We start from the raw sequence: 27,879 nt of genomic DNA, 5'->3' as shown, positions 1-27,879 counted from the left end.
TGGAGCTTTAGGTGTTTTCGCTCAATAAACACTCACAACGCCCGGTCTGGGAATCGAAACCGCGATCCTATGACCGCGAGTCCACTACCCTAACCACTGGGCCATTGCGCCTCCACCATTTTGAAATAGGAGGGAAGACATTAGGTAGTACTAGATGTTCCAGAATGGTGGTCATGAAGGGATTGTCTTTGATCCTGGTGTAAAGAAAAACAAGTATATAAACAAACTAGCGAGGTAGGTCTCCACATGCTGGAAACAGCAGCAAAATCTCTTAAATCTTATTTTACTGTTTTAAAAGAAGAAAGGCATATTTGATATGGTAATTCTTGATAAACTGTGCCTCATAAAGAGGTGGCACTGCCATGGCTGGAACGTCTTTCATCATATCTCTGCTGGGTTAGAGATAAAATGAGTTAAATAAGAAGACGCTTGTTCTTTGTCTTTTTGTTGTGTTTCTACCTGCCTCTTGCATCCATGTGTGTGTGTGCACATATGTGTATGTGTGTGTGTATGTTCATGTGTATGTGTTTGTATGTGTGTGTGTTTGTATGTATGTGTGTGTGTGTGTGTGTGTATGTATGGATATAGATAAAGATGGCACTTTAAGCATCTTCTACTATAGCCCTGAGATATTGTAGTGTATTTAAAAACAAGAAAATGACAGAAGCCTGTTGTGTGTGTTTGTGTTTCCTTGTCTTGATATTGTGTGATAGTTGTAAATGAGCACCACTGTTATACAAGTGGTGTCTCTTGATTCCAATCTTTGATGAAAACATGTCTGGCCAAGTGAAAAGATTATCTTGCTTGGAATGAGGCAAGGGTTGGCCACAGGAAATGCATCTAGCAGTGGAATATTAACAACTTCCATCACACCTGTGCAAGCATGGAAAAGTGGTCGTTAAAACAATGGTGACGACAATGATGATGATGACAATAACGATGAATGATGATGATGATGACGATTATTGCAATGATGATGATATATTACACATCCATGTATCCATCTATCTACCTATCTGTCTGTATCTATCTATCTGTCTGTCTATCTATCTGCCTGTCTGTCTCTCCGGCCATCAGTCTGTCTATCTGTTTGTCCGTCTGTCTATCCATTTGTCCGTCTGTCTATCTATCCATCCATATATCTATCTAACCATCCATCTATCCGTCTGTCTGTCTGTCTCTCTATCTATCTATCTATCTATCTGTCTATTTATCTATCTAGCTATACAAGCAGGCATATATGTAATACAATTGCCCATTTCTACTCTACACAGTCATCCACCAAACAAAACACACAAACAGACATATCAGAAATGTAATCTGAAAGTTTTTCAACTGATAAGAAAAACGAGGTTGAACCAGGGCGAATCTTATGAAATGCACATTGTTTCCAGTCAAAATATATAATTTGGTCAAAATTCAACTCTGTTAATTTTTAAAGCAGTCTCTTATCTGGGACAGCACCAAGAGACCCTCACTTAGATCTTCATTTTAAGAAGAGAACTTGGAAGGGAGGCTGACAGAAGAATTCTTATCTGTTCAAATAGATAATATGATATTTTATCCTGTCTGTGTAAACTTGAAATAACATTCTAGTTTATAATTTTGAAGTGTAAATGGAATTTTCAAATAGATAATTTTCAAGTAGACAGGACTGCATGATTAAGAAGCTAGCTTCCAAACAACATGGTTTCTGGTTCAGTCCCACTGTGCAGCACCTTGGGCCAATGTCTTTTTTTTTTAGTTTGGACCTAGGCTAACCAAAGCCTTGTGGGTGGATTTGGTGGGTGGAAACTGTAAGAAGCCTGCCAACAGGAAAACGAATATTAAGTGATGATGATGTATACACCTGCCACTAAACTTCCTTCTCCCCTCCTCCTCTTCCACATGCCAGTCAAATCCAAGTGCCTATATGAGAGGATCCCTCGAGGCTAATAACGCAGATTTCAGTGTTCTAACAATTCATCCATGTTAAGTTGGATACAAAAATAACCTTTTGATATTAATACTGCTTCCGGTGCTAATAATTAATTTTTAATAAGCCTGCTGCCTATTTGCGACATCAGTGTCTAAAACGATACTTATATTCTATATATCATAGCAGCAAAATTTGACTGACATGTGGAGACCGGATGCCTCTCACTGACAGTTTCCAGTAGAATGAAATCACATGATATGAGAGTTCCAGGGCCCATGGCAGGTAATTCTCATCTACTATTTATGTGTGTGCTTTTATGCACCAAGTGTCTATATGAGACGATCTCTCAAGACTAATAATGCAGGATTTGGTGTTCTAATGAGACATTCATGTTAAGTTGGATATATATGTAAAGCACCCACTACACTCTCAGACTGGTTGGCGTTAGGAAGGGCATCCAGCTGTAGGAAACCATGCCAAATCAGATTGGAGCCTGGTGCAGCCTTCCAGTTTACTAGCCCAGGTTTAACGGTCCAACCCATGCCAGCATGGACAATGGACGTGCCAGTGGCACGTAAAAAGCACCCACTACACTCTTGGAGTGGTTGGTGTTAAGAAGGGCATCCAGCTGTAGAAACATTGCCAGATGAGATTGCAGCATGGAAAGCAGACGTTAAATAATAATGATGATGATGATGATTAGCCTGAAAATGTTCTAGAAGTTTCTTTATCAGTGTTAAGAATTGCTCCCAGGCTCAGGTCACTCATAAACTTCAGTTGCCTTCTGTGGAAAGCTGATTGAGATCTTCTCTTAGGAAGGGTGTGGAGATGGGGTGTAATACTTTGTTACTTGGTTTGTTATTTTCCACAAGGGTGACAAAAGGACATTACAAAAATTGGTGATAAAAACAATTGGAGGCAACACCAACATCCTCTCAATGATTAGCCAGAGATGATGTTTAAAATGAGAATATCTGAAATAAACTCTGCTCTCAAAAATTAAGTTAAAAAACAGGAAAAATAATCCAGGATCCTTATATAGTACCGGATCAATCCCAAAACCTAATCAATTTGTGCCAGTAATGAGGCCAAACATCCCTGAAAGTTGCATCCAAATGCATCCAACAGTTCTTGAGATATCTTGTCCATGGACAAACAAACAAGCATGACGGAAAACAATATCCCTGCCTTTGCTAAGGCAGAGGTGATAATGATTATAATAATAATATTAATAATAATAAATCCTTTCCATTACAGACATAGCCTGAAATTTCGAGGAGAGGAAAAGTTGATTACATTGATCCCCAATACTTAGCTGGTACGTATTTTACCGGCCCCCATAAGGATAAAAGGCAGAGTCAACCTTGAAGCCTTAAGTATGGATATGAGGTGCTTGGTACCAACATACACTGGAAAAGGTAGACAGACAAAGTGTTAGAGCACCGAAGGCCGGATATAGTAACCTTTAGGAGGGATAAACAAGATTGCCTAATAATTGATGTGACAGTGCCAGATCAACATATCATCATGAAAGAAAGAGAAAAAGTTGATAAATATGGAGACCTGAGAATTGAGATCGCTAAGATGTCGCAGCTACGAGAGTCGAACATAAAGGTTCAATACCACTCAATCTGAAAAAAAACATCTGTGAACTTTAGAAATACCCAACAATCTAGGTGTATTGCAAAAGTTGGCATTACTTGGAACTGCACGCATATTGCATAAAGTAGTGTCTGTCTGAGGTCCTTGTTGTGACTTGTGAAACAGTACGAACCCCCGATAAGTACAATATCTTCAATCAACAACCTCACGATATTGTATACTATGCGACATCTATAATAATAATAATAATAATAATATAATAATAATAATAATAATATAATAATAAAATACATAACAAAAACACCAGGACTTACAAACACATATAACATACAGAAAATTGCACTACTAGGCACTGCACACATCCTACGCAGAACACTTTCCATACAATAACCATCAGAGCATCACAACAAATCACAGCACATACCCAAGGCACACAGAGCTGCGCTCGGTAGTGAAGTGAAAGCATGCTATAAAAATAAAACTACTGAATAATAATAATAATAATAATTTCAAATTTTTGCCACAAGGGTAGCTTGGGGGAAGTGGGGACGAGTCGATTACATTGACCCCAGTGTTCAATTTGGTACTTATTTTATTGACCCCAAAAGGATGAAAGGCAAAGTCAATGGAATTTGAACTCGAAACATAGCGATGGGCAATGATGATGATGATGATGATGATAAGAAGAAGACGAATGACAACAACAATGATAGTAACAGTAATTATAATAGCAACGAGAGCAAAAATAATATTGACTGAGTCAGCTTAAAGAAACATTTAGTGTTTGGTCGGGTGGAAGGCATCTGCAGACATGATGTCTCTGGAGTATTTTTTTATAAATATCTTTCTACAAGAGACAAGATAGAAAGAAATACACAGAATGTGGGAAAAAATTACAGCTTTTGTGTGTTTGTGTGAATATGTGTGTGTGTGTATGTGAACATTTCATTTCTCTTTTGCTTCAGGTTTTTGTTTTCCCTTTAAATTTAAAAATCTTTGTTTCTGCTACACGCATGCACACACACACACACACACACACACACACACACACACAAAATAAAAGCCCCATGGATAAGATTTGCTAAGTTCACATTGCAAAGGGAGACTCCATTGTTTCATTGCCCAGATAAACTGAGGTCGAGATCAAAGGAAGCAATTTGCTGTGAGGCTCTGAATACAAGGTGAAGGGGGTGGGGTGCTGTGTGTCCCCTGAGCCTTGCCAGATATGGAAAAAAATCAACATAGAAAAGGGGGCAAAAAAAACAAATAAAGGAATACAGCATCAAAAACAAATCCAATGTGTGTGTGTACCTATGTATAAACACACACTCACACATATATATATATATATGTATATATATATATGTAAATAGATATGTATATACATATATATATACACATGTTTATATATATATATATACATATGTGTATATATATATATATATAATATATATATATATATATATATATGTATATATATACAAATATATATATATATATATATATATATACAATATATATATATATATATATATACAAATATATATATATATATATACAAATATATATATTTATATATATATACAAATATATATATATATACACATGTTTATATATACGTATGTATATGTATATAATATATACATATATATATACACACATATATATATACATACACACACACACACACACACATATATATATATATATATATATTATATATATATATATAACAAAGTTAAGTTGTAAGGTACCACATGAATGGAAATATATATAAAGAAGGTTTGAAAATGCAATTTTAAAGATGTTTATTGACTTGTGGCTTGGAAGCTACAATCATGGTTTAGAGGCGAATACCACCCATCACATAGGAATTCACCTCTAAACCATGATTGTAGGTTCCAACCCACAAGTCAATAAACATCTTTAAAATTGCATTTTCAATCCTTCTTTTATATATATTTCCATTTGTGTGGTACCTTATAGTGATGGCATTGCTGGGACCTTTGGCACTATGCAGTGTCGTCTCGTTTTGGCATTGGTGTAGCCTAAACACTGCTTGGTGCCAATATCTACATCTATCTATCTATCTATCTATCTATCTATATATATATATATATATATATATAGGATCTTGTGGCTAAATGTGGAGTACATACCCTGTTTGTGACAAATAAATGAGAGAAAACATAAGTCAATATTTACTTTATTATTTTTATAGCATCACAATTTACCAAATAGAATAATACATTTACAAACTAGATATAAATTCCATGAAAAATATATCTTATTTACTATTTATATTCTCAACAAAATTTTAAAAAATATTTGTCTGTTCAATATTTCTCCTTTGTTTTGTGTGTGTGTATGGAGAAGAAAAAGAAATCCACCCCGCTTCCAAATAAAATGCAGTCAGATCTTATCTACTCATTAGAATAGTTGCAAGATTTTCAAATTTTGATTTGTGGGTATTACAATAACACAAAGTTTCCCACATGACATCAACAATTTTCTCACTGTCCTGACAATCCAATGGGATGTCTTCACTTTGTGGAGGGTTGAATCGGAAATATGGTATGTTCAACATATTGCACCAAGATCTCGCTTGTTGGACAGGTTGGTCATCAGTGTTGGTTACCTACAAATAATAATAATAATAATAAATAATAATGATAATAATAATAATAATAATCCTTTCTACTAAAGGCACAAGGCCTGAAATTTGAGGGAAGTGGCTAGTTGATTACATTGATCCCAGTACTCCACTGGTACTTAATTTTATTGACCCTGAAAGGATGAAAGGCGAAGTTGACCTCGGCAGAATTTGAACCGAGAACGTAGCGATGGTTAAGACCTAGATTTTTTTAAAAGAATATAGAAGGATCGATCTTTGCTGCTCAAGAACAAGCTTTATGGATCAACTCAGTCAAGTGCAGCATTGATAAGACAGTAGTCTTATCACCTTTGTGTAAATTATGTGAAAAATCATCTGAGACAGGAATATAATTAGTGGATACTCAAAACTGGCCCAGAAGGAGCAAAAAAAAATGCTATGACAATGTGGTATTGCAAATACACTGGAAGTTGTGCAGGAAGTAAGGGCTAGAATGTTCAAACAAGTGGTATGAGAACAAACCTTTGCCAGTAGCAGAGAATGACCACATAAAACCTATGTGGGATATTCTAATCTATACAGATAAGAAGCTGCAACATAACTCTGCTATGGAAGGAGTTCAAAGAATGGACCTTCATTGATGTAGCTATACTTGCAGACCAGAAGACAAGGAACAAGAAAGTCAAAAGGTACCTAGTGCTAGCATTGGCAGTGAAATGCATCCACACCACTTCAAAGTGAATGTACGAATCATGATCAATACAATTGGGACTGTAGTAAAGATTATTTGCCAACATAACATGGCAGTCCTGGTTTAGGATGAATGTTGCTGTTATTTAGTCCCAGGAGACATTGTCTCCAACTGGCTATATGACACGATCTGTGTCCTTATATTTTCGAACAAGGGAATCTAGCACCCCAACTCAGCTCAAAACAATATCTGCGTATCGTGATTTCTGGGTTATTTCCCTTCATCAGCACATAATAATTGCTCGGTTAGAGGTGGCACTGTCTCAAAGAAAGCAATATTCTGGCATGAAAAGCTGCAAATACCAAACTTCTAAGGAAGTACACAATTGGTAGCAGTACTTGGAACAGGACATGTGTTGAGGGAAGTGTTGCGTCTCTAAGCTGTGGGAAGGAGCTGAGACATGACATAGATAAGCCAGGAAAAGATATGGGGACAGGGCTGTAATTGACTGAATTGCCCACGGAATGATGGAAAGCAAAATTGATTTTGGTGAAATCGGAACTCAGAACAGCTTTTATCATCATCATATCAGAAGTTATTTAGGAAAGGAAATGAATTTTTAAAAAAAAGTTTTTGAACTTTCAAATACTCTAAATTAAAATATTAGGACTGATTTCTTGAACTAAACCCTTTAGAGCAATGCATTTGCATGGCTGTAGTCCAATGACTGAAACAAGTAAAAAAAGATTTAAAAAAAGAAAAAATATTCAGTGAATATCTTTTCAGACAATGAATAAGATGATGATGATGATGATGATTACAATGACAACACAGTGGTTGATTGTATTGGAGGTTGTTTAGGCCTGGGTGATCAAAGAACTCCAGCCATGACTATCCAGCCCTATTTTCAGATGATATATTCATGGCTGCATTATCTAATCTTTCTTTTCCTTTTTAAGATAAAGAATGGTTTGAAAGAAATTTGATTTCAATCTCTAAGTTGAATAACCAGGTAAAGGCTTCCTTATTGATTGTGTGTGTGTATGTGTGTGTGTGTGTGTGTGAGAGAGAGAGAGAGAAAGTTTATAGATTTACCTGATGGACAATGAGGTCTTTGAGTGCCAAACTTCTCACAGCACAAATTGCAATATCAAGGAAGTTTTCAGGTAGGTAAACATCCATACTGTTGGTTTTAACAACAGGTTTACGTCCGGTGCCAAGTGATACAACACAACCTACTGGTCGTGTCTCTCGGTTCTGAAAACAAAATCGAAAGTTTAGATGATGATGATGATGATGATGACGATGACGATGATGTTAGTAATAATAATAATAATAATAATAATAAAAATAAACTCATAATTTCCTTATGGTTTCTTAAACATTCTCTAGAATAAACACTATGTACAAAACCAAATATATAGCACCCTAGGCATAACACCAACATGAACTTCCAACTTGTCTCTTGAGGTCTCTGGAGTCAAATACATAGCAAAAGTCAAACATCAATAATAATAATAATAATAATGATAATAATAATAATAATAATAATAAAATTATTAATAATAATAATTTTTTCTTCATTAACCACAAGTTAATGTTTCATTGTCCAAATCACTCTCAATGTCTACAGAAGAGTAAACTCTTCACCCAAAGAATGTCATCAATAATTTCCTTGACTGGAAAGAGTCAAGGCCTTGTTTATTTACCAGACAAAGAGCTGGGGTCATCACACACTTGTTTCATTACTATTAACAATGAGCCATAAACACACCTGGTTACAAAGCTACAATGTGAGCGGTTGTCTGTTTTTAGAATTCTATCTTCTTTTTCTTGTTTGTTATCACTTTAATGGGAATCCAGTAGAGATTACATTTAGGCTGTTCCCAACATAACGGGAACACAGCGTGATAGGGTTAACATCAATTTTTTTTATGCTTGCATGAGTCAGGCCAAATTTATTAAGGTAGGTTTTCTATGTCCCCAGCCCTTCACCTGTTTGCAAGTAATTTTCTCTCGGTTGGACTCATTTTTATGGAATGGTGGAAATTAAGAACATTGTTTATATAACAGTGTCTTGATGTCATGAAATATTTGTAAGCAAGAATCAGAGATGCATAAACACACACTGGCACCACCCCATGCATGCAGATACACATACATTCTTTCTAGTGTAGACACAAGACCTAAAATTTTGTGGAAGAGTAGTGGGGGGAGGGGTGCTAGTCAATTACAGTGACCCCGGTGCACAGCTGGTACTTATTTTATTGACCCCCAAAAGAATGACTTTACCAGAATTTGAACTCATAATGTAGATGTTCCCATCTACCAAATCTACTCACAAGGTTTTGGCCAGCCTGGAGCTATTGTAGAAGACATTTGTCGAAGATGTCGTGCTGTGGACGATGAGTGGCTGTGTGGTAAGTAGCTTGCTTATGAACCACGTAGTTCTGGGTTCAGTCCCACTGCATGGCACCTTGGGCAAGTGTCTTCTACTATAGCCTCAGGCCGACCAAAGCCTTGTGAGTGGATTTGGTAGACAGAAACTGAATATATATATATGTATGTCTGTGTGTCTGTGTTTGTCCCTCCAACATCGCTTGACAAGCGATGCTGGTGTGTTTACGTCCCCATAACCTAGTGGTTTGGTGAAAGAGACCCATAGAATAAGTACTGGGCTTACAAAGAATAAGTCTTGGGATCGATTTGCTCGACTAAAGGCAGTGCTCCAGCATGGCCACAGTAAAATGACTGAAAGAAGTAAAAGAGAAAGAGTAAAGAGTGGGGCTGAACCCAAAACCATGCGTGTGACTCATTCTCTTCATAAAACAACAATATGTATGTGCATGTAGTTGTGTGTGAGTGAGTCTAATGGGAATTTAACAATCACTAACAAATTCAAAGTAACCAAATATCAAATTACATTTTGTTGCTCTGCAAGGTTGTACTGGTGGATTTCAGTGAGGGTATCAAGAGTTGGATTGTTACTCATCAGGCCTCCATCTAAATACTTTCCACATGCTCGAAAAAATGTTGGAGCAGCACCTGAACAGCGAGCTGCATGCCACACTTTTTGGGCTGAAACATAAAGAAGATAAAAAAAAAATAAGCCATGTAACTGTACATAAATTAACCAAATCTACACCGATTAATCAATTAATTTATTCTATATATTTAACACCTTTTTATATTAGTTGGTGGATAGGAAGAGCATCCAGTTCCTTGAGACCAAGCTAGGAACTGGAACCTAAGAGTGGGATGTGGTCATCTGGTTCATTCAGGAAAAAGAAACAGTAGCTCCAAATAAGAACTGATTCAGACTACAACAACCCAGCCAATCAATGCCAGCAGAGAAAGTGGACATTGAACAATCATCATCATCATTTAGCATCATCATCATCATCATCATTTAACATACATCTTTGATGCTGTCAAGAGTTGAGTAGATTCAAAGGAACCAATGGGTCCAAGGACTGCATCGTACCCCAGCGTCTGCTTTGGCTTAGGATTTCTACAGCTGGATGCCCTTCCTAATGCCAATCTCTTTACAGAGTGTACTGGGTGCTTTTCTTTTTCATGGCACCTGCAATTATGAGGTTGTCTTGAAGCTTGCAAGTCTTAGATCCCTTTCACTGATTTGGATTACAGTAGAAAATGGGGGAAGTTTTATGTTAGGATGGTAAAATGGCCAGGATAGAACAGGTTTCTTGTGGTAAAGGAATTACATGACTGATCTTATTGTTTAAAATATCCATGCTCAAAGACATTCCAGTCATGATTCCATCTTTTTGGCATATAAGAGATTACATTGTCAAATGAGCCCTTCCTTTCTATAAGACAGAGAGTATGATTTGAAGGAGATTTAGTAGCTATTTCTAGCATGTTAAACAACCATTTTGAAGCTGATTTGCTTAACTCATTAAGTCCCAGAGTACTTAAATTTCTGAATATTACTTTTAAATTTTTACAGATGATTGAAAATAGGTTAAAATGAAAAAAATAATTGTTAAAACTCCTTTATTTCAAGTAGAAATGGAAATACTCGGTGTCCTATAAATAGGACACTGAGACAATGTGATATAGCTTATTTAATGTTCTCATTTAGTGTTCTAATTATAGGACAGTGGGACTTAAAGATAATTTTTTCTGTGTGTGGATGGTATCTTGGAATTATTTAATTTCTGAACAATTCTATTTTGCTTATAGAAAACAAACATTTCTTGTTATTTTCCAACAGATTTGTTCATCATGACCAATTCAGCAAGTTAAAGGAAGAGACAAATTTCACTGAGGAGGTTAGAAAAAAAAAAAGAAACATGACCAAAATTGTCTCCCATACTTACCATGGATAGATGTCTCCTCTGGCTGTTGCTCTATGTTGGGTAACGCTAATGAGTAAGAATAATTCTGGAAGAGATGCAGCTTGGGTGGAATCTGGTCAGCTATGACAGCTGTCACCATCACCCTGGTAACAGAAATATTTATAAATCAAGAAAGGAAACAATTTGGTGAGAAGTTTGGAAAGGGAAAAGAAAGAAGAGGAGAAGGTGAAAGAGGGGGAGGGGAATTGGGTTGGCTTAAACACTTTTGCTTATCATATTATATCTGTTGAAATACAAAGGTTTTGCTTCAATTAAAAGAATTCAGTAAAAATAACTTTTTCATTATTATTAAAAGTTGATGCTTCGCTCAAGATTTAACAGTCGTGGCTGTGTGGTAAGAAGCTTGCTTCCTAACCACATGGTTCTGGGTTCAGTCCCAGTGTGTGGCACCTTGGGTAAGTGTCTTCTACTATAGCCTCAGGCCAACCAAAGCCTTGTGAGTGGATTTGGTAGACAGAAACTGAGAGAATCGCGTTGTGTGTGTGTGTATATCATCATCATCATCATCATCGTTTAACGTCCGTTTTCCGCGCTAGCACGGGTTGGACGGTTTCGACCGGGGTCTGGGGAGCTCGGGACTGCCCCAGGCTCCAGTCTAGTCTGGCAGTGTTTCTACAGCTGGATGCCCTTCCTAACGCCAACCACTCCGCGAGTGTAGTGGGTGTTTTTTACGTGCCACCTGCACAGGTGCCAGAGGGGTCTGGCATCGGCCACGTTCGGATGGTGCTTTTTTTATGTGGGGGTGGAGGGTGCAGAAATATAGGGGAGCACCAGTGGGGAGGGGTGGTTCAGAGAAATGATGACAGGTTCTAGGCAAGTAGAACGTAGGATATCGAGAGAGGGGTAATGCATGGTGAAATAGCGTATTGAAGAGGGGGGTTCGAAGAGTAGACACCTATAATGGTGGTGGGAGAAGCGACATCCGGTATAGATGGAGCAAAATATAGAGATATCCGGTATTGGTGGTGGGGGTGGGCAGGGCGGGTGCACCGCGAAGCGAAGATACGAAGTTTGATTTTAGACGAATGAAGATAGATAGATAGATAGATAGATAGATAGATAGATAGATAGAGAAATTTGATAAATAGTTACACAGATAGAGAAACATAAGAGGGAGTATCCGGTGTAGATGGTGAGAACAGTGTTCACCGGTATTGGTGGGGGGGGGGCGCACCGCGCATTGGGAGAAGATGAGGTTTTAGGCGGCAGAAAGAAGACAGGATTGAGATGAAATGCTTTGCGGTGGTGTGAATAAGTTTTTGTGAGTGAAAGTTTTTATGCTTCAGCTAGCATTTAAGACGAAAGACAACGATAACGCTATTAGATGGGGATACAATAATAATAAGGCTTGCAAAAACAATGAAAAGAGGAAACAGGTCGGGAACTTAGCTTGATGTTTTTCATCCTGCGGTATTGGCTAAGCCTGTGGAAGCGAGTGAAGGTAGGATATATACCGAGAGAGAGAGAGAGAGACAGTGAAAACAGAAGGAGAACCGACACCACATAGCGAGAGAGAGAGAGAGACATAGTGACACCGCGCATTGGGAGAAGATGAGGTTTTAGGCGGCAGAAAGAAGACAGGATTGAGATGAAATGCTTTGCGGTGGTGTGAATAAGTTTTTGTGAGTGAAAGTTTTTATGCTTCAGCTAGCATTTAAGACGAAAGACAACGATAACGCTATTAGATGGGGATACAATAATAATAAGGCTTGCAAAAACAATGAAAAGAGGAAACAGGTCGGGAACTTAGCTTGATGTTTTTCATCCTGCGGTATTGGCTAAGCCTGTGGAAGCGAGTGAAGGTAGGATATATACCGAGAGAGAGAGAGAGACAGTGAAAACAGAAGGAGAACCGACACCACATAGCGAGAGAGAGAGAGAGACATAGTGACACACCGCGCATTGGGAGAAGATGAGGTTTTAGGCGGCAGAAAGAAGACAGGATTGAGATGAAATGCTTTGCGGTGGTGTGAATAATTTTTGTGAGTGAAAGTTTTTATGCTTCAGCTAGCATTTAAGACGAAAGACAACGATAACGCTATTAGATGGGGATACAATAATAATAAGCTTGCAAAAACAATGAAAAGAGGAAACAGGTCGGAACTTAGCTTGATGTTTTTCATCCTGCGGTATTGGCTAAGCCTGTGGAAGCGAGTGAAGGTAGGATATATACCGAGAGAGAGAGAGAGACAGTGAAAACAGAAGGAAACCGACACCACATAGCGAGAGAGAGAGAGACATAGTGACACTGCGCATTGGGAGAAGATGAGGTTTTAGGCGGCAGAAAGAAGACAGGATTGAGATGAATGCTTTGCGGTGGTGTGAATAAGTTTTTGTGAGTGAAAGTTTTTATGCTTCAGCTAGCATTTAAGACGAAAGACAACGATAACGCTATTAGATGGGGATACAATAATAATAAGGCTTGCAAAAACAATGAAAAGAGGAAACAGGTCGGGAACTTAGCTTGATGTTTTTCATCCTGCGGTATTGGCTAAGCCTGTGGAAGCGAGTATATATATATATATATATATGTATATAATACAAATAAGAAAATGGAGAAATGATTTAGTTGGTTGATCAGCTTTCGGATATTAGAATGTTGACTTATTTATTTATTTAACAAAAACGAGAACCTTAATAACATACATATATACATTATAATTCAATACATATGAGATAAGAATACAATTATAAAAATCTTAACATAAATTATTGTATCTCTTTGTGTCTGTGTTTGCCCCCCCCCCCAACACCCCACCGCTTGACAACTGATGATGGTGTTTATGTCCCTGTAACTTAGTGGTTTGGCAAAAGAGACCAATAGAACAAGTACAAGGCTTACAAAGAATAAATCCTGGGGTCGAATTTTTTCGACTAAAAGGTGGTGCTCCAGCATGGCCAGAGTCAAACGACCAAAACAAGTAAAAGAATAAAACTTTGATGGTAAGTTTTAATTTAGATCACTTTAAAACGGGAAGTTTATTTAACTGAACGACCCTTCAATCATTGGGCAATAAACTGTGCTTGAGAAGACCTGTTGAGTCAAGTGAAATCATTGTCATGGCTGATGACAGTGCTGCCTGACTGGCTCCCATACCAATGGCATGTAAAAAGCACCATTCGGGCATGGTTGATGCCAGTGCTATCTGACTTCTCCACTGCCTGACTGCACTTCCTAATGCCAGCCACCCTCAGAGTGGTTGGCGTTAGGAAGGGCATCCAACTGTAGAAACTCTGCCAGATCAGATTGGAGCCTGGTGCAGCTTCCTGGCTTGCCAGTCCTTAGCCAAACCGTCCAACACATGCCAGCATGGAAAGCGGATGGTGATGATGATGATGATGATGATGAAGTGTAGTCTCAGGCAAGTAAATATCAAAAGGGTTAACTCATCATCGTTGTCATCATCATTTAACTTCCTGTCCCCTGCTGAGATGAGTTACATGGTTTGACAGGATTTGATGAGTCCTATGACTGCACCAGATTTCATTGTCTGCTCTGGCCTGGGGTTTCTACATCTGGATGCCCTTCCTAACACCAATCACTTTACAGAGAGATGAAACAAAAATGACTGAGTAAATAGTTTCACTTTGCTCTTCTCTTAAGAATTTGGTTTAGAGCAGGAGTTGACTAAACAGTCAATATCGGCTCCTGGGGGTTTGCGTGGCTATTGAATGGGGTTCATAAATACCTGAAATGATTTTGAGCATCAAGGGTGCTGAAACATAAGCAAATTGGATTTGGCAGAGTGCTAAAACTCACAGAAGGCGAAAACTCACTAAATTCCAGCCAAATTTCAATGCAAGAACTAGTATCTATGAAACACATTATCATCATCATCATCATCATCATCATTTAACATCTGCTTTCCATGCTGGTATGGGTTGGGCGGTTTGACTGAGGACTGGTGAGCCAAAAGGCTGCACCAGGCTCCAATCTGATATGGCAAAGTTTCTACAGCTGGATGCCCTTCCTAACACCAATCACTTCAAGAGTGTAGTGGGTGCTTTTACGTGCCACCAGCACAGGAGCCAGTCAGGTGGTTCCGGCAACGATCCTGCTCAAAAGGTGTTTTTTTACGTGCTACCTGCACAGGAGCCAGTCCGGTGGCACTGGCAACAACCACGCTCGAATGTTGCTTTTCACATGCCACCAGCACATGTGCCAGTAGGGCGACTCTGGCAATGATTATGCTCGAATGGTGCTTTTCATGAATTCCACATTAAGTATTCCAACTATATCAATAAAATATGATTGGTTTTTATTTATCTCTATCAATTTTGTTAATTATGTATGTGTTTTTATATATATTTATGTGTGTGTGTGTGTGTTTCTTACTTTGGCCGTTTCAAATCTGACATGACAGTGTCTTCACCAAACTCATCTTTCAGCAGTTGTTCGAGTTTGTCAGAAGAATATGGTCGTTTGCCAGAAAATATATCATTTTTCATCCGGAAATATAAACTTTTGCAATAATTCAACGGTTTACCTGCAATGAAACGATGAACCAGAGTAGAGCACAGAATAAAAAATTCTAATTTGAGAAAACGGAAGGGAAGTGGGCAGAAAGGATGTGGCGAGGTGTTTATTTTGAGAATATGTAAAAGAAAAAAGTGGGAGGAAGAAAAGAGACAAACCTATTTCATATTTAATTTTAACCAGGAGAGAAAACAGAGCTGATGACCCTTTACAGGGCATTCAGAACTAGTGGGAGCAAGGGAAGGGGATGTATCCTTAACTCCACAAGAATGTTTTTTTTTTTATCAGGCAACTAGTTTGCACAGATGGTAACCATCTTGGCCAAGATCAGCAATTAGTGCACGACATTGGTTCAGTGCATATTTACATCAACTGCTTTGAAGCATGCACTGTTTATTTATGCAAACTGTCATTACTGTTAGGGCCATAAATTCAACGAAACTGACATGGCTGGATGCAATTGTAAATTCCGTGAAGGACCAGAAGAATTTGCTGAACGTATGCGAATTTGATAGGAAGTCATAGTGGAAATGGTGGTGCAACTGCCAAAACTGCTGCTTTTATACTATTATGGTGATGAAGTCTCAAACTGAGTTAGAAATATTTACATGAAGAACCTAACAAAACTATCAGATTCCTTGAAATTTGCACGATGGCCTCTATTATCAATTCTGTGAGTATTAGCAAATATTTATATCAACCAAGACACAAACAGGTACAAAACCGCAGCAGACAGGGCTGCATATATTTTCATCACCTGATTCAAAGCAAGTACACAGTGCATGTAAATTTACATCACCCGATATTATGGGATTAAACTAGAGATCTGGCACAAATGTTTGCAACATGGTGCATTTTACTAAGGACATCCTTTGTGCCTTTATACAATTGATTTATTATGTCATTACCATGGGTCATAGAGATTTACCAAGTTGAATGTCTGAAAAAATTGTTGGATTCATGAAATTAGTGTTCAAGTGACTCATCCTTATTTATGCAAGAAATCTTGGGAATCTAAATTGTGTGAATCAGGTGATGCCAATGTCTCCAAGAACCAAAAGAGAAGGACAAAGAATTTCATAGACTAGAGTTAAATCACATTGCATAAAAGATGCCAACTTATTGATACACCAGTCAGAGAGGTGACCTATCAAAAGTAACAACAGAATGGTCAACGTAGCAGATGTAGACAATCATCCAAGAGGGTGGACAGAATATCTCCAGAAACATTTTGTGAAATGTCAGCATATGTGGAGAAGCTTTCTTGAAAAATAGAAAACTATATTTTGTGGTATGTTGGTGATGTGATCTCTGGCATGCAGTCTATAGCTGGTGGCTGAATATGTTGAGTTCTTTCTCAACCAATCAGTTTTTCTATCAGCAAGCAGATGTAACAAAAAGACAGTGCTGGTTACATATACCATTGCATTGTTGTCCATAGAAGATTGCTACTCAAAGAACATCTCATTCTATACACAAACAACAGCCAATAACACAGACCATTCTACAGACCCCACCACCACCACCACCACCAAAAAAAACAAAAAACAAAGAAAGAAAAACATTTTGTGCTGCACATGTTGCTATACAGTGATCAGAAACTCTACATGTACAGGTAAATCTACTTAGAAGTGACTCTGTAGACATGTGTACCTGTGTATATGCAAATAATTCTATATATATATGTGTATCTCTACAAGTGTTATCACAAATTTATTCAGATGCAACTGTAACAATAAATAATAGCTCATAATATATGATTTTGACCATGGATGACTTTGTGCAGTTTTTTTCTGTGTAAAGGAGTATTTTTATTACCAAACATTATGGGTTACTATTTACAGCTATATTATTTATAACTATATTTATAATAGAGTAACTTCATAAAAACATTTATTTTCAAATTTCTCAATGCTTCAAAATATGCTCTAAAAAAAAGAACACAAACGTGTGCGTGTGTGTGTGCGAAAGAGGTGCAAAAGTCTGTAAAGAAGAGCTTTGATATACTCACCCTGGGCTATGGCCAAAGCGAGGATTCCTCCTGTACTTGTGCCAGAAATCCAGTCAAAACATTCTTGGATTGGTTTACCAACATGTTTCTCTATTTCAATTAACATCTGGATCGTAATTAAACCCCTGATACCACCACCATCAAGACAGAGGACCTTAATTAGGGGACAATGAAAGGTAAGAAGATAGATTAGATGTGCAGGAAGGAAATAAATATGAACAAATGCACAACTATTGTTGTTCTTGGAGTAAAGATTGTTACCAACATAACATGGCAGTCCTGGTTTAGGACAAATGTTGCTGTAATTTAGCCCCAGGAGACAACATCTCCAGCTGGCTATGCGACACGATCCGTGTCCTTATATTTTCGAACAAGAGAATCTAGCACCCCCACTCGGAAATTGCGATACATAGATAAAGTTTCGAGCTGAGTGAAAGTGCTAGATTCCCTTGTTTGAAAATATAAGGTCATAGATAGTGTCGTATAGCCAGCTGGAGATGATGTCTCCTGGGGCTAAATTACAGCAACATTCGTCCTAAACCAGGACTGCCATGTTATGTTGGCAAATAATATTTACTCCAAAGTACTGTTGCTGAATATCTCTCATTGTGAGATTTACAAATAGTAATTTTCTGTTGTTGTTCTTGTTGCTGATTACAGATTAGGGTGACTGGCCTTGACCTTAAGTAAGTAACCGTATCATGGTAAGTGACCTACTCCTAGCGGAATATCATAGTATTTGAGCATGAGGTAGTAAGTAACTGTATCATGGGACCTGACCATGACCTAATAAGTGATTTTTTATAGTAACTTGTCATGATAAATGGCTTTGACTGAGTAAGTAATTATGTTGTGGTAACTGACCAATGAAATGACCATGTCATTGTAACTGGTATTCATATACCCTGTCATGGTAACTGACTTTGAGCTAGTAAGTGACCTTGTTGTAACAATCGACCTTTTATTCATTAAGTGATCTTGACTGTAAGTAAGTTGTCTCATTACTGACCTTGACATTGTAAACAGTCAATTTACAGTCACTAGTGTTGCCCTAGTAAGTGACCACATCATGGTAATTGACCTTGATGAAGTAAATGGCTGTGTTATGACAACTGACCTCATTACAAAGACAGTGACGAAGCCATATACTACAGGGATGGAGTGGGAATATTCTAAAGTTTCTTCAAAGTTTGATGAGAAACTATCAACCATCATCTGTTATAACAACTGTTCTTATATCAGAAGACTTTAATCTATTTCAAGATCCCGTTTATCCTGCAACATTCACAATTTCTGTTTCACCTGTGGATTTGATTCTGACACTTTTTATATTTCAGTTCAGAGATGGGGCAACATTTTAGTACGGTGGGCAAAAATTTCCAAAGAAAAATGTCTGCAAGAGCATTACAAGTTCTAACTCTTTTATCCGTGTAAATCTTGTATATATCTAAGTATAATTCGATATACATTAATAAAGATAAGATTAACATGTTATATTAACATGTAACAACTTCATTAATGCCGTCACTGAATTTAGGACGTTTATGTTACTTATGAGGTATTCTATATCTTTCAGCTAGAGTGTAGAAGGGCATCCAACTGTAGAAACTAAGCCAATGTAGATGATGGAGCCTGTTGTAGCCTCTGACCTTGCCAGTTCCTGTCAAACTGTTAGACCCATGCCAGCATGGGAAATAGATGTTAAGTGTTGATGATGATGAGGAAGTGCTGTTTGCATCTTAAGGACAGATGAAAGTACAAACCCCATCCATATTCTTGTGAGGAGTAGTGACCTCAGGTATTAACTGCTTTGAAAAACATTGATGTAACAACATGATACAAATCCTATAATTAACAGAATATGGTATGATCCCTTTCATTGTGCCCAGTTTAGCCAGCAAAAGAGAGTGTGAAGCTATGGGCACAGAGGTGAAGCAGTGCGATTAATATGTTTGTTTCACAACCATGCAGTTCTGGGTTCAGTCCCACTGGGCAGCACCTTAGGTAAGTGTTTCTGGTGGTGCTGATGCTGGACCCCTGTCTTGTGCCTGCTTCAGAAGAAAGTAGTAGTCTCTAGTCATAGCCATCTCAACATATAAAAGTGAGCCAAGGAAGGAGACTCTATATGGTCACTAAACTTGTAAGAAATAGCAGCCAAATATTCCTTAAAATCAATCACTAAAGTTTCAAAAAATAAGAAGATATTAGATGAAGTAGTCTTAGAATAATTATAATTGTTTTGATGGCTTGGTTAGCTGAACTGATGGCAGCAGCCATGTCCTCTTTTTAAGGACCCTGTTACTGAAAGCAGGAAGGAGGAAGTTATTTCTAGACTGGAGACTTGGCCTGATCCCTGGAAGTACAGTGGATGGCACTAAAGGTATCACAAGGGCCAGATAGTAATATCCTTTTCTACTCTAGGCACACGGCCCAAAAGTTTGGGGGAAGGGGCAGTTGATTAGATCGACCCCAGTATGCAACTGGTACTTACTTTATCAACCCCGAAAGGATGAAAGGCAAAGTCGACCTAGGTGGAATTTGAACTCAGAATGTAAAGACAGACAAAATACCGCTAAACATTTCACCCAGTGTGCTAACATTTCTGCCAACTTGCCGCCTTTAGATAGTAATATTAAACCAGGCCATAGAAGACTAAGTATACCAGCCCAAATAATCACACACTATCTTAAAGATAGGACAATCAAAGCTTGAAGAGCTTTGACAATAGGTCAGTTCAGTCAGGGCTAACCCAGGGCTAAACAAAAACACAAGAGTCATTCAAGATTTTCCTACTTACCCTGTAACCATCCTTGTTTTTGTTGGCACCATGTGTAGCTAGAAATTGCCCTATTAGCATTTCATCATAGGCAGCTGCAATAGAAAATATAAGGCTATGATAACAGCATATAACACAGGCAAAAGGCTTCAGATTTAGAAGAGGGACACACTTGATTAAATTGATCCAAGTAATTAATTAGTATTTTATTTCACTGACCAAGGAAAGATGAAAGGAAAAGCTGAAATCTCTGTAAACATAAAGAGCTTGAAACAATGCACATACAATCATTATTAGCTTTGTGTAGTTATTTGCTGCAAAACTAAGGAGACAATATCGAAAGAAGAGGCTGTCAAACAATAGAGAGTGAATGAGTGAGTGGCAGCTGAAGAAATAAAATGAAAGTAAAAATGTAAGGCGTTAATTACATTGCTCTGATTGGCAAACAGGAAAAGAGTGAACGAGAGAATTAAAACCAGAGAGGACTGGAGTAAGAAATTACCTTTATGTTAATTTAAGCAGGATTAGATAATGGAACAATATACTCACAGTTCTAAAATGAATACTGTAATTAAAGTATTTCTGGAATAATGATAATTTTATGTAAATCTTTCAGTGTTTCGCAAATAATATTTTAATATTTTTCTACATGTCTGTCTGTCTCTCTTCCTCTCTCTCTCTCTTTCCGTGTGCCATGCTTGTTTTACAAGTATTGGCAGTCATGAACCATCATACCAAAGTCTGAAGATTCATGATTTTTTTTGGGAAAGATACAGTAGTGATTTCACATTGCATTTTGCCAGCTATTTTACAGTTTACTCTGCTTGTTTCCTGATCTCTTGCTCTAACCCTTGAGGCAAAAAAGCCTAAGCAAACCCTAGGTAGTAGTAATTGGTTCACATGACATCAGAGCATGACCACATACCAGTGTGATAAATGTCATCAGAGTATGATCACATACCAGTGGGCCTATGTGATAAATGTCTAGAGGAGAACCTGCCTCTAAGTCTTTAGTTATAGGACAGTCTTCTGTATTTGGTCCATAATTGAGACCCATGACAGGACTACCACCCTGGGCCACAGAGGTCCTGAGTATAGTGATAACTAGAAAGTAACACCATACTTCTCAAAACCCTTGTACTCCTAAGCTGGAGTCTCACTTCCAAATACAATTTAATACCTTGTTCAGGAGCTTTGAAAAATATGGTCGCATTATTCTTAATTAGATTTTTATAATTATCACTTAAACCTATTTCTTTATTACCCACAAGGGGCTAAACACAGAGGGGACAAACAAGGACAGACATAGGTATTAAGTCGATTACATCGACCCCAGTGCGTAACTGGTACTTAATTTATCGACCCCGAAAGGATGAAAGGCAAAGTCGACCTCGGCGGAATTTGAACTCACAACGTAACGCAGACGAAATACCGCTAAGCATTTCATCCGGCGTGCTAACGATTCTGCCAGCTCACCGCCTTTACAAGTATTGGCAGTCATGAACCATCATACCAAAGTCTGAAGATTAAACCATTTATCAATGGACAGACAAAAAGGTTGTACATAAACAAAACAGTTGCCATCTTCGATGGCACAAGTGCCTGTGGGTCCATATCCCATTGTGTCTGTGTGTCCATGTCCCATTCTGTATGTGTGTCCATATCCCATTCTCTGTGTGTGTGTCCATATCTCATTCTGTCTGTGTGTCCATATCTCATTCTGTTTGTGTGTCCATATCTCATTCTGTCTGTGTGTCCATATCACATTGTTTCTGTGTGTCCATATCCCATTCTGCTTATGTCTCCATATCCCATTGTGCCTGTTTGTCCATATCATATTCTGTCTGTGTGTCCATATCCCTTTGTGGCACATCAGTTTCCAGTGGGCAGCATGCACTTTTACATGAATTAAAGATATCAGCCTTTTAGTTCAGACCAAATACTGATATTTTAGTATTAAATATTAAGTGCAGTACAAATGGTTTTACTCCTCATTTTCAACAGACCTTGTTAATAGGGAATTAGGAAGACTTTGACCAAAACGTCACAAACATTTTTATAGTTTTTAACATGGTGGCTACCAAACCCATTTTGCACCATATTCTCTTTTGTATCATGAGGTTTAATTTTATTATAAATTATGCATTGTTTTTTAACTTTTTCATTACATATCGTCATCATCATCGTTTATTGGCTGCTTTCCATGCTGCTATGGGTTGGACGGTTTGACTGGAACTGGTAACGTGGAGAACTGCACCAGGTTCTAGTCTGATTTGGCATGGTTTTCTGCAGCTGGATGCCCTTCCTAACACCAGCCACTCTGAGAGCGTAATGGGTGCTTTCTACATGCCACCGGCATGGGTGCCATTTACATGATATCAGCAACAACAATGGCTACAATTTCCCTTGGCTTGATGAGTTTTCTCGAGCACAACATAGCATGAAAGGTCTCGGCCACTTGTCATTACCAACATTCGAAGATTGTGCTTCACCACCTCATCCCATGTCATCCTGGGTCGATATATGTATGTGTATGTGTGTGTGTGTGTTCTAGTTCATGGTGTAAACTATCACACTGATTTATAGTATAGGTATCAACAGTGACTCCTGCAGTACAGAATGAATATGGCATTCACTGCATGCTGTGGGTGTCACTGGTGACACACATATTAAAAAGTGCTAAAATTATACCTCCATTATACCTCAGTTTACAAATTCCTTTAATTTATTTATCATTTCTTTTCTCTAGCACTATGATAATAATAATAATAATAATAATAATAATAATGAGAAGAAGAAGAATGAAATTATTGTGCCTAGTGCTCAGGTGCACTACAACTCATCAAAGGTGCATGTGCAGTACATAGGATTATGTACAAAAATCAGGAAAGGGAACAGTGTAAGAGTCATGATATATACATGTGTGCATGTGTATGGAGAGCAAGGGGATATCAGGTGTAGTGTTGGCGAATTTCAGGAAACATGGAGGTTTTTTAAAGGATGTAATGTCTTGGCAGCTAACAACTGATGCAGGTAGTTTGTTCCATGCTTCAGCACCTATGAGTGTGAAAAAATGCTTCCAAAAGTGATGGGAGCTGTTTTCTGTCTGATGGAGATGGCAGAGATTTGTACCCTTCTTATATATCTGCATTTTGTACATTTCCTAAAATTTTAATATTATAATTTGAACCAAAATAATGTGAGGATCCATAAAAGCAAAACATCACTGGGAGTCACTAGTGACCCATATGGTATATTAAGAAGGTAGCTTAAGGAGTCACCATACTCATACGATATATATTAAGAATATAGCATGGAGAGTCACCAGTTAATATATATGTTAAGAATACAGTGTGTCGAGTTACCAGCAACTCCCACAGTAGGCAAAGTGTTAAAGGATGCGAGAGAAAGTGCAAGAGAGATGAGGATGTAGCAGAAGGAGAAAGCAAAGGTTAGGGTTAGGTAGGAGAGTGTGTAGTAAAGAAGATGGTGCCGTGGAGAAAGAGAGAGGACAACATCAGAAACAAGTCCAACACTAACCATCGTAATCATCAGTCATAAGAGATTTTGTTTTCAAACTTCCATTGAACTGACCACCAGATACACAACCTCGGAGACAGCCAGACACATCAGTTCCGCAACGAGAAGCCCCACTTTGATTTAGTGAACATACTATTTCAGGCCTAGTGTGGACAACAGAAATAAATATGATATTTATACATACATTATACCATCATCTTTATTAGAATAAATCATCATCATCACTGTTTTATGTCTGCTTTTCATGCTGGCATGGGTTGGGAGAGGTTGATTGCTGCACATACTTGAAGGGTACTACTCACCTAGATGGGAAACCAGGGAAATCTCATGTTGTTTATGTTTCATTCGTGTCTTCATTTTTATAGCTAGTTGCCCTTCCTAACACCAACCACTTTACAGAGCATACTGCAAGCTCTTTTTGTGAAATCAGCATTAGTGAGGTGTTTATATATTACATATATACATACATATACACACACATACACGTATATATACACACATACATATACATGCATACATAAATATGTACACACACACACACACACATATGTATATACATGTCCACCTTTCATTTGAGCATTTTGACAGGATCTAGCAAATCAGACGACTGTGTTTTACTCCAGTGTCTCAGTTTTGGGGTAGTTTCTATGGCTTGATGCATTTCCTAATGCCTACTATACAGAAGGTACCAGATGCTTTTCCCTGGTACCAGCACCAGGGCATGAATGAAAGAAGAGGCAGATGCAATGATTATGGAAAAGTAAGTAATGTATGATGGCTGAGAATGGGAGATAATTTGGTGGGACAGAAGAGTGATCAGTGTAAAATGTGAGTGGAGAGGGACAATATTAAGAATTATGGAAGGATGTCTAGGGAAGTGAAAAAGATAACTGTCCTGGGAAGTGAAAACAATAACTGATATCACAGTAAAAGATGATGGAACATGCAGTGCTGTTCTCATTTAATAACTGCAGTTATTAAGGTAATGGCAGAGGAGGAGGTCCAGTGATATAGAGATGATGAGTGGTGAAAAAGGCTTGAGAAAGAAATTGGGTGAGAGGTGCAGTTATGTGTGTGTGTATGTGTGTGTGTAATGGAAAACATGTTAAATGATGATGATGGTGATGATGATGTATGTATACACACACATTATTTCCAGAATCTGTTTTTCAGGGATGGGCAGGTCTTCTCAAGTCCTGTACATCTCCAGTCATGTTGGTTCTTTGTTGTCTCTTCAATGAGGTTCAAAATTCTGAGATCAGCTTGCCCTATGGCATCCCATATCTTCCTGGGATTCCCTTTTCCACAAGCTCCATCTACATTATGTGACCGGCACTTCTTTTATATAACCGTCCTAATCCATACACGCCGCATACCCACACTAGCACAGCCTTCTTTCTAACATGCTGCATCTGATCCTCCCGTATCCAATTTTTCTCTCAACACATTTATATTATGTCATACATACACATTTATGTTGCACATCCAATGGAGCATCTGTACTTCATTTCTTTCTAATCTTTGCAAACCTTCCACATTCAAGGAAAATGTCTCATTATCATTTAGGATGGCATTTTATACACACGCATCACACAATCTAACTTTAACTTTGAGGGAGAAATCTTAATCATCATCATCGTTTAACGTCCGTTTTCCGTGCTAGCACGGGTTGGACGATTCGACCGGGGTCTGGGAAGCCAGGAGCTGCACCAGGCTCCAGTCTGATCTGGCAGTGTTTCTACAGCTGGATGCCCTTCCTAACGCCAACCACTCCGCGAGTGTAGTGGGTGCTTTTTACGTGCCAGGGGAGTCTGGCATCGGCCACGATCGGTTGGTGCTTTTAACGTGCCACAGGCACAGAAGCCAGTCAAGGCAGCGCTGGCATCGGCCACGTTCGGATGGTGCTTTTTATGTGTCACCGGCACAGAAGCCAGTCAAGGTGGCACTGGCATCGGCCACGTTCGGATGGTGCTTTTTATGTGCCACCAGCACAGGTATCACAGCTACTATTTCCATTGATATTTATTTCGATGTTTATGTACTTGACTCAATAGGTCTCCTACAGCACAGCGGGATATTCTGGAATCCAAGGTACTTTGAATGGGCAGGGGCTATGCAGGACTGGTGCAGGAAGCAGCCCGGGTCTTTGCAGTCACAGCATATCTCCAGAGATCTCGGTCCTTCGTCATTGCCTCTGTGAGACCCAACGCTCTGAGGTCATGCTTGACTACCTCATCCCATGTCTTCCTGGGTCTACCTCTTCCCCTGATACCTTCAACTGTTTGGGAGCGGCACTTCTTCACACATCTCTCCTCATCCATCCACAGTACATGACCATACCATCACAAGCATCGCTCTTGCACACCACATCTGATGCTTCTTATGTCCAGCATTTCTCTCAGGGTGCTTACCCTCTGTCGTGCACGCACACTGACATTACACATCCAGCAGATCATGCTAGCTTCATTTCTTTCAAGTCTACGCATGTCCTCTGCAGTCACAGCCCATGTTTCACTACCGTGAAGCATGGCAGTTTGCACACATGAATCATACAATCTACCTTTCACTCTGGGCGAGAGACCTTTTGTCACCAGTAGGGGTAGGAGCTTTCTAAACTTTGCCCAGGCTATTTGTATTCTAGTGGTGACACTCTCTGAGCATCCACCTTCACTACTAACTTGGTCACCCAGGTAGAGGAAACTATCAACTACTTCTAGTTTCTCCCTCTGGAGTGTGATGGAATCTGTTTTCTGAGTATCTGTGGTGTCTATTGTCCCTGTGCATCTGCCACACATGAAAGCTATCTTATCAGTTAATTTCCTTTTGATGTTGCTGCACCTCTTATGCGTCCATAGCTTACGCTGGGTACATCTTATGGAGTTTCTACCTACACCTTTCCTATATATCGAGCAGGGCCACCTGCCCGAGGGTGTGTGTGCTGAGTACGCCTTTCTGCTTACTATAACTTTGGTCTTTGCTACATTTACTCTAAGGCCCTTTGATTCTAACCCTTGCTTTCACACCCGAAATTTCTTTTCTAGTTCCGGTAGGAATTCTGCTATGAGAGCCAGGTCATCAGCATAGAGGAGCTCCCAGGGACAACCTGTTTTGAATTCCTCTGTTATTGCCTGGAGGACTATGATGAATAAAAGGGGACTGAGAGCTGAGCCTTGGTGTACACCTACTTCTACCCGGAATTCTTCACTATATTCGTTGCCAATTCTAACCTTGCTGACAGCCTCTCTGTATAGGGCCTGTACAGCCCTTATTAGCCATTCGTCAATCTCCAGTTTCCGCATCGACCACCAGATAAGGGATCGGGGGACCCTGTCAAAGGCTTTCTCCAAGTCCACAAAAGCTATGTAGAGGGGTTTATCTTTAGCTAGGTACTTCTCCTGCAGTTGTCGGACCAGGAATATAGCATCAGTGGTGCTTCTACCCGGCACAAAACCGAACTGCATCTCATCTAAGCAAATTCTCTCCCTAATGAGATGGGTTATGACCATCTCTGAGACCTTCATCACCTGATCCAACAGTTTAATACCCCAGTAGTTATTTCTATCTAGAGCATCACCCTTATCCTTGTAGCAGTTGACTATGGTGTTGCTACGCCAGTCATTGGGTATGACTCCATTATGAACTACCTGGTTTACAATGCGGGTGACTAGGCCATAGCCCACATAACCAGCTGTTTTAAGCATCTCAGCAGTGATTCCTGATGGTTTCATACCCTTAATTGCCTTAACTACAAGGGAGCTGTCTATTCGGATAGCTGGTCCCTCTACTGGGTCAACATTCATTCTCCACATTCAGCAGTCTTTCATAATATGTTAAAAATATAGTGTGTAGAGTTACAGGAGTGGCTGTT

At 38.7% G+C, this 27,879-nt stretch overlaps 1 protein-coding gene across 6 annotated transcripts in view; it reads right to left on the bottom strand.

The window, feature by feature from the left end:
* Positions 1-519: 519 nt before the first annotated feature.
* The window catches only part of LOC115215664 (85/88 kDa calcium-independent phospholipase A2), a 100,144-nt gene continuing 72,784 nt past the window's right edge, over positions 520-27,879 (bottom strand). For 4 of the 6 annotated variants that reach the window (XM_029784924.2, XM_036505844.1, XM_036505842.1 and 1 more), the window contains 8 exons: positions 24,012-24,154; positions 20,493-20,566; positions 17,696-17,849; positions 15,544-15,694; positions 11,169-11,290; positions 9,749-9,903; positions 7,921-8,082; positions 5,711-6,158 (listed from right to left, as the gene is read on the bottom strand). In XM_029784924.2, coding sequence (XP_029640784.1) covers positions 5,940-6,158; positions 7,921-8,082; positions 9,749-9,903; positions 11,169-11,290; positions 15,544-15,694; positions 17,696-17,849; positions 20,493-20,566; positions 24,012-24,154 — 1,180 coding nt within the window. In that variant the 3' untranslated portion in view covers positions 5,711-5,939. Of the gene's footprint in view, positions 579-4,417; positions 4,453-5,710; positions 6,159-7,920; positions 8,083-9,748; positions 9,904-11,168; positions 11,291-15,543; positions 15,695-17,695; positions 17,850-20,492; positions 20,567-24,011; positions 24,155-27,879 lie in introns of those variants that run through there. The other 2 variants (XR_005000612.1, XR_005000611.1) reach the window with 2 other exon arrangements.

Source organism: Octopus sinensis, linkage group LG9 (assembly GCF_006345805.1).
Source record: "Octopus sinensis linkage group LG9, ASM634580v1, whole genome shotgun sequence".
Taxonomy (NCBI): domain Eukaryota; kingdom Metazoa; phylum Mollusca; class Cephalopoda; order Octopoda; family Octopodidae; genus Octopus; species Octopus sinensis.
This window is presented reverse-complemented; position numbering and strand designations above follow the sequence as displayed.